Source organism: Theobroma umbraticum, unplaced genomic scaffold (genome assembly GCF_002168275.2).
Source record: "Theobroma umbraticum cultivar Fairchild unplaced genomic scaffold, ASM216827v3 scaffold_12.1, whole genome shotgun sequence".
NCBI classification, from domain to species: Eukaryota; Viridiplantae; Streptophyta; class Magnoliopsida; order Malvales; family Malvaceae; genus Theobroma; species Theobroma umbraticum.
This window is the reverse complement of record NW_018397269.1, coordinates 1699865-1707920: the sequence shown is the minus strand read 5'-3', so window position 1 is coordinate 1707920 and position 8056 is coordinate 1699865. Positions and strand designations below refer to the sequence as shown.

Genomic DNA, 8056 nt, shown 5'->3' with positions numbered 1-8056 from the left:
AACACCATCTTTTAGTTTTAGATATTTGATAAATCAGTTTCCAATTGTAGAAAACTAAAGACAAAGAAATTGTAACTTCCACAACTGCAACAGAGGGCCAGATATTTTACTATCTACCGTAAAAGTTTGGAACTCATGACTTGACTTCAGAATATTCATGTTCAAAACATTTGAACATGACCAAATAAGAGAGTAGATAAGGTACTGCTGCGCATGGCCCAAACGCCTTGAAGATGTGGAGAAGTTTAGATGCCAAGCTAGTTTTGAGCCTAATCGTGGAGTTTACTGATTTACGGGGCTCTAAATTAAATTAAACATCAAAACGGCTTTAAAAAGCTTTACTCATCCATGTATATACCAAACGTAAGAAAAGACAATATTTTACTCTGAAAGCAAGAAAAAGAGATGATTATTCCAAATAAAAAACAAACGGAAATATGATCACATTTTTTTTTATTTATAAATTTTGAGGATGAAGTTCAAGGGAAGAGTTTGAACCTCGGATCTTAATCTTCCTAAGGAAGATAACATTTGATAGGTCAAAACTTTAATTTTAGCTCACAATAAGATTTTAATAGGGAGAATTGTTTTATGAGGTGCTAATGAATGTTAATTCAAAAGTGTGTTAATTATTAAATACTTAATACTTCTACTTTTCCAGATTATAAATTTATTTTTCATTAATTTTTTATTTTTAACATGAAAAGTATTGAACATCAATAATATAGAAATTTAAAAATTAATAATATAAGATTCATTAAAGATAAATTTTTGAGAAAGGAAACAAAAATATTATTGTTTGTATGTAAGTTGTTCACTATATTACTTATTTTGCAAGTCTTGTTCGTACTAACGATCAGATAACAGTCAAACTGCACTTTTATAAAAAAAAAAGGGTACTTTGTATGTTTTTTTCTGTACCTTTGATTAGATTGAGAATAAAGCAATATATTAAGTACTGAAAATTTTTATTGCAACTGCGCTGAATAATTATAATAAATAATTATATTTTTTAATTTATTTTAATAAAAATTCACGATGCCTTCCTAAATGGTTGTCAAACAGGTTGTCACTTTCTAAAGAATTTTATATAAACATTAATTAATTATATATATAAGGTTAGAAGCGAAGATGATTAATTTTTAAAATGAGTAATATCTTGAACAAATTGATTGATATTTATTTTTATATGAGTAATCGACAAACGTTTCTCTTTTTTTAAATATAATTACCAACAAATGTTTGGTTGAATCAAAGAATCATATCGTAGTCGATGTGTTCTTCGATGCCCGGATTGATGGTCCCTGCCCAATGGACAAATTTAAGGCAGAAATAAATGAGAATAAATGCTGGTGAATGACACAGGGAACTGACACCCTAGTTCTTAAATGGTTTTAACAGGCATAAGGAGAAAGGAGACGTACCTTGAGGACAAGTGCCCAGATACGATCCATCTGAGCAGTAACAAAGGAACGATCCAGCTGAGCGGTAGCAAAGGAATTCCCTCGATTCGTGGTTGCACCCACACTGCCCACCGGAGCCTAGACATGAGTCACAAAAGGAATCATTCGCAAACCACTGCAGCTCAAAGCCAACTTTAACCGCCTCTGTCAGATTCTCTGTATTTGGATTGTCCTCCACTGCCTGAACTTGTGATTTCAGGACTGGAACGATGACGCTGTTGTTGCAAGATCCCAAAGTAGAGCTTATTACAGTGACAAGGCTGCCAAAGGACGTCCCTGTAAGATTCCCTCTTAAATAATATCCTAAGCTTCCATTTCCATTTATTTGGCACTCAAGTTGACTGGAGAGCCCCGTTGTCTAAGATGAAAGATTTATAAGAGGGGGACAACCATAATAAAGCTTCACATTCTGCGTATGGGAATTGGTACTCGAAAACGCCGGTAGTCAAAGTGGTGTTCCGGAGACTTGGTAAGTTCTAGCAAGCCCAAGATTTCTTGTTCTGTTTTCGATATTCAAGACTTAGTACGTTACTGACATGATTGTGATCTCTGGAACATTACCGCTGCAGTTCAGCCCTAAACCTGGGTAACCACGATCTTCTGGTCGCTCCAATCCCCAGAAAGGATAACCAATATCAATGTTTCCGCATCTGAACCGCGTGCTGCTGCTTGAATAATCTCCATCGTTGGCGAACGCAGATTTTGGAGCAATTAACAGGATCAAGCTTATGATAATGAAGAACCAAAACATGAATTGCAACGAAGGGGGATGCATTTTCAGAGAGAGGGAGAGGCTGGAGAAGACTAGGGAGGGATTTGGAAGTACTCGGATATAAAATGAGAAGCCGGAGATGAATTGGTTTTAATCTCCATAATAAAATTGGTGGTCTTCGACGAAGTTGAAGGTGAAAATTTAAAAAAGAAGCTTCTACTGCAGTGTTAATTCCCTGTCTATGGATATTTAGGTAGCCTAGCAATACTATATTGCAAATATAATATTATATATATATATATAGTATTGTGGATAGTCTTTATATTCTAGCTCTTAAAACTCAAAAGACTCAAAAGGTATAAACTGAGAGAGTTTCTGAAAAGTCAAAGAAACAAGCAACTTGAAAACATCAACTGATTTAATAATTGAATATATCAATATCGAAACCACGAGTTAGTTAGTTTGAACATAAAATTTCAAGGTAAACAAAATAGACCAATCTTCTCGGATTTTGGTCCTTATACCTTATCCGTAACATCCACGGCATTGACTTTATCGGGGATTTAAGTGATGTCAAGCATTTTCCCAGTGAGGGACTCCAGGAGCATATTGGATTATTTCATCTATAGAGAGCAATCCATAGAAGTTGAAGCCTAAAGGTCGAAATTGTTTTAGGAAGAACCATCATCAAAGCCTAAAATACTTCTAATTGAAGAATGTGATTAATCTGAAAGACACAAGGGACATAAGCCGAATCCTTAAAATTCTAAAGCCCGCCTCGGACTTGACGGGAAAATAGAGGAAGCATATGTAAACTATTATCCCAAGCTTCACCAACAGTGAGCAATTTTTCTGAGCAGGACTTGGTTGAAACCATTGTTCACCAAGACTTATGGTTGGTTGGCTGGGCCTCGACTTCCCATAAATGGTAGTTTCTGCATCCAGCAGTTGTCAAATGTTGGAAAAGGGCAGACCTCTCGTTATGTCTACTGTTGCAGTTGCAATTGGAAAAAGAACTGAAAATCAAGAAAATGGAGGCTGTGTTACCTTTCTAAGGTTATGCTCTATGTATATTTATATCACTTATGAAATGTGCATGTGTAGATACGTTTGTAGAGTACAGATAGAGAGGAGAAGAATGGTTCGATGGATTGGTGGACGTGAGAATCAGATAATAGAGGCAAGGTTATCCAGACAGTTTAAAACATGGGCCTAGACCCCCGGACTTTTGGAGGAGAAAAGAGAAGCAAGAGAAGGAGCCTAACAACATTAAGTATAAGAAAAAGGTCAGTCACTTACTGTCAAGTTTAAACAAAATGTTTTGCTCGACTTATCCACAGATATAAACACCAACTACCTCGAACATGCTACAATGTGCAACAAGAAAAACTTTAAGAATCAATTAGACATATCCAAGCACATTATGGCAGAAGCTACTACAATATTTTTCATTTAGAATTGAGGCTATAGTATACAGAAGAATTTAATGTAATATTTGTTTTCTGAAGATACATACAGAAAAATTATCACATTTATGAGAAAAATCACACTCAATCCCATAACTTATGCTGGACTGTGATACAACATTAACAAAGCAGAAGTAAAAAGTAAATTACCTCCTCCAGTGGATAGATGCGCATAACTTATTTAAAATGCTCTTCGTGTAAGAAATCACCAAACTAAGCCCTTCTTTCTCCTAAACCTATCAACACGGTCAGTGCTCATTCGAGACTTCTCAGGCTTATTCGACTTCTTAGACTTCTCAAGTCGACTATCTAAACTGTTTCTAGAAACTTCTGGAAGATCAGAACCCAATTCGAAAGTATCTGAGGTTCCAATGTCAGATGGCTTGCTCTGATTGTCAGAGTTTACCACTGTCTTTTCAGGACCATTTGTGGCTGCTTTTGATTTGTTTAGGGACAGTACAAATTTCTTCAGATGTCTAATGAATTCTGGATAGAGCTCAAGATTGCAATGTCCTCCTCCACTTACCCATAAAGGATCATACTTGTGCTTGCAAAGCTCCCAAAGCTGTTTACCATGGGAACAATCGACAACTTCATCTGCTGTTCCCTGTCAGAAGAAGAAAATGAGCTTCATGACTAAATTTTAGAATATATAATAATTACAAAAAAAATAAAAGAAAAAAACAAGAAAAAAAATACAAGAGCTCCCCTTAATCTCACTATTTAGATGGCACAAAGTGTCAGCAGATGCCCTCACTTGTCAAAGTTTACCACAATCACCACTCACCCCAAAACAAAACAGAAAAAAAAGAAAAACAAAAATAAATTGCACTTATTCTGTTCTCAACCCCAACCCAAAACTCAAAATCTACGAACATCTATTTCTCTCAAGCCAAAAATATATATATCTACTTCCCTATTTCTTAATAAACTCTTGAATTCTGAAACCTACAAAATTTATGGCAAAATACAAAGTAGAAAGATTAATTAACTTATCAAGATCACAATAAACAGCATTTGGCAAAAACAATGAACTGAAATGCATTAGTCCCCAATGGTGCTGTTAGCTTTGTTTAATTTCACATGAGAACTCAATTTACTTCTTTGATCGTAACCAGAACAATTATTAAAAGCCAGACAGATTTGCCAAAATGCATATGGAGGCTCAAATATTCATTTAGATCCAGTCCTGTTATACAGAATCCCAGGCCCCGGAGAATACTTCATGAGGGTTTAGCTTTCTTCTAAACAATGTTTAAAGATTTTCTTTCAAAGATTCTTCACGTTAAAAGCTCTGCATGATAGATATTTGTTCACGGTTTGGAATGCCACATGGTTGCCTGGTGATGCCAAAACACTTACCAGAACGAAGATACAATTGTATTGTTAATGTGTCAAACCAAGGGAGAATTGAGAGAGAGAGAGAGAGAGAATGGTGACGAAAGATAAGGTGAAGGCTAAATATTGAAACAATGGGAAAAATACTTACATGAATTACCAAAACTTGACAGTTTACCACTCCAATTTTGTCAATATTCTGAAAATTAGAAGAGGGAAAAAGAAACCCAGTAATTAGGCTACTATCCACATTAATAAACAAGAAAATAGAAAAGGTGAATAACACCAGCTTACCTTGTAAATGTCAAACCAGTATGTTCTTTTGACAGGGTATAATACTCTCATCCCAGACAAGATTGGGCTATGAAGAACCACACCTCTCAAGTTTGGCAAACGTGAAGCAAGATCAACAGTAGGTCCACTACCAACAGACTGACCATATAATATTAATTGTTCATCTTTAACTCCATACTGTTCTTTAAGGCATTTATATGCTGCATCTATGTCTGCATATGTATTACATTCTGTTGGCTGTTCCAAATAAAAGAAAGTGACTATTAGAATACAGGTTTTTTAGCAAACAGTAAAATGTCCATTCATTAAAAACATGAATTAGAAATGACATTGCTGCATACAAAATCTATAGATGTTGAAACACAATTAAAACAGCAAAGTATTGAGAGTCCCATACAATTTGCAAGAAATTAGTATAAAAAACATTGAAATTATAAGACAAAAATAAAATCCTGTAGACATTTGATTTGGCTTTCCAAAGCAGTAAAATTTGGGTCAACCAATGCATTGAGATATCATCATGAAAAGCTGTCCTACAGGCTTACACTCAGAGCATTCTGAGAACTCAATTACAGCACATTTACTGATCATTCTTTTTCATTAGAGAGAAAGAGAAGGAAAGTGTTGACCTAAAAGAGAAGAAAGATTAATTTCCTTGTTTGATTGCAGCCAAGAGTCTAGTGTGCAATTATTCAAATGGTCCACAATGATAATTACATTGCCATAGTAACATGAATAACGGCAATTTTTCTACCCATCATTAGCAACTAAGAAAAGAGTAGCCAAGTGACCAACCTTTCCAGTTGATTGTCCATAGCCAGAATAATCATACCTGGAAAACAATCATTGATGCAACGATTAGGAACATAATCAAAAAATAATTATATATAAAACAGGCTAGACAGAAAATAGATCTGTCAACAAAATAGATGATAGTACATTCTACATTCAGGACGTCTCATTATCAGTACAGTCATGTGATGCTTTTCCAAAAATAACATCAACAAGAATTTTACAGGGTAAGAACAGAAAAACGTTTTCATTAGTTTTTGACAGGTTAAGATTCCCCTGAAAGTTTCTTTATTCATTTGAATAGCAGCTCTATCTTGCATCTTAACTCACAGAAATTTGGAAAGAGCAAAGATATTTACTTGGTGTTCTACGTGTACAAGGGCTGAAGATCTGAGGTACACCTTCTCCTATGTTGGCTCCAGAGAAGAATGAATTCTGTTCATATAAATTTTTGGGGGTTTAATTGGGAATGCCCAAATCAGAACTAAGATCCATAACTTACACTCTTGGTTTTCTTTCCCCCTCTCAATGACAAACTTTCCGACTTTTCAATTAGAAGTTTCACATGTGCAAGATCTGAAGCACCAAGCTCTTCTTTTTCTTCCTCCTCATTTCTCAGTGTTTCTTGACATACTTACCCTGGAAATTATCCTCATGGTTTACTAAATTATTGAACTTATCAAATGGAAAATAAATATATCACATCAAGCCTCCAAATTCAAGCCACCCACTGCTTCCATATAAAATGATGTCTCAGGAGTTTTACATTAAGCAAATGCAATGATGGCAAAGAAAACACACTGACTAGACATGACTCTTTCAAATGAGTCTGCCAACCTTAATATTTACAACTTTTAAGCATATGGCACAAACAAAACTGGAATATTTAATAGATTGAACTATATGGCAACATACATAAGCCCCAACTTAAAGTCCAGCAACAACATCCAAACTAAACTACCACCAATAAACTTCTCAATTTTTGTTTTACAAAAGTAGAAACAGAGCCTAAAAGAGCTTCCTTAAACAACTAATTGATTATTAACTTGTCTTCCTGTAGAAAATGCTAAAAGGCCTTTGTCCTAGTACCCATTGTAAATTGATACAATATAATATACTTGAAAATTACGAATGCATAACTGTAACCATGCGATATAGGTATAACATAAGTTGTCAGTTTGTGGTTGTTTGGAGATATTTGTCAGTTATCACTTTGCAGTCTGAGCATAAAATCTACTTAATGGCAGAACTAGCCTCACTCTGATCAATATACTGCTTACATACTATGACTTGGATTCATTCCACAGGATCCAACAATTCCAACTAAAAAGGAGCATGTAACACTTCTTTCTCTCCTCCTTTCACTTTATTCCTGTCAATAAACTGTGTTTGTAACCACCCCATATTGTGTGACAAGGCAATGGTTCTTTCTGTAACAAATAGATTCAGGAACAATATCATACAATTTGTTCACAGCTACATATTTTCAAAGACATCATTATTCAAGCTACAACATCAGAAATTCCACTTATGGTAACAGGCATGAAATGCAACTTTAGCTTATCCATTGGGGATGTCAGTGTCCATGCATGCATATGGTACCATTACAGTTCTGCTTGCACCACGAAAGGTGCAGCCATGAGTGCTTAACAGTAGGCTTGTATGTTCAAGACATAATAAAACATTTACAAGGTTGACATTCGCATACAATTGGAGCATATAACATAACATGTTCCATTGGAGCAAACACCCTATGAATCAACTGCATATGACTTAAACAAGGGGAAACTATGTAACAAAGTTACCAAACATCTCCATAACAAGATCGTATTATCCTTTCAAGGAGCACCAGAACCTCCTCCAAAAATCAAGGTCGATCACATGAGTCAAGTCATGGTAGATTTTCTCAGGGTATCCGAGAATTGACAATACGAAAATTCTGTTACAGTTTCAGTAAGGAAGGAAGAGACATTTTAAACAAAAAACTTATG

At 35.1% G+C, this 8056-nt stretch overlaps 1 protein-coding gene and 1 pseudogene across 2 annotated transcripts; both read right to left on the bottom strand.

Moving 5' to 3' along the window:
* The window catches only part of LOC110425977 (LEAF RUST 10 DISEASE-RESISTANCE LOCUS RECEPTOR-LIKE PROTEIN KINASE-like 2.5), an 8113-nt pseudogene extending 5705 nt beyond the window's left edge, over positions 1–2408 (bottom strand).
* A 194-nt stretch (positions 2409–2602) lies between these two features.
* Positions 2603–8038, bottom strand: LOC110426028 (uncharacterized). Of its 2 annotated transcripts, XR_016351854.1 has the most exons (7): positions 6425–8038; positions 6069–6105; positions 5274–5510; positions 5131–5178; positions 3792–4248; positions 3475–3542; positions 2603–3191 (listed from the first exon to the last, which is right to left on the bottom strand). XR_016351854.1 is itself a non-coding variant. In XM_089785196.1 (5 exons), the coding sequence occupies exons 3-5, from the start codon at positions 5322–5324 to the stop codon at positions 3847–3849; spliced, it is 501 nt and encodes a 166-aa protein (XP_089641322.1). In that variant the 5' UTR covers positions 5325–5510; positions 6069–6105; positions 6425–8037; the 3' UTR covers positions 3597–3846. The 2 variants fall into 2 exon arrangements, 1 of the variants encoding a protein (XP_089641322.1); XM_089785196.1 differs by lacking the exons at positions 2603–3191; positions 3475–3542 and having other exon boundaries at positions 3597–4248; positions 6425–8037.
* Positions 8039–8056: the final 18 nt, after the last annotated feature.

What these genes read in the sequence shown, in the direction of transcription:
- LOC110426028 (XM_089785196.1), bottom strand. Translation starts at nt 5,324, where the DNA reads ATGAGAGTATTATACCCTGTCAAAAGAACATACTGGTTTGACATTTAC. An exon ending in ACTGGTTTGACATTTACAAG is followed by an intron (nt 5,179 to 5,273) that starts GTAAGCTGGTGT and finishes TCTAATTTTCAG; the next exon opens with AATATTGACAAAATTGGAGT. An exon ending in GTCAAGTTTTGGTAATTCAT is followed by an intron (nt 4,249 to 5,130) that starts GTAAGTATTTTT and finishes TTCTTCTGACAG; the next exon opens with GGAACAGCAGATGAAGTTGT.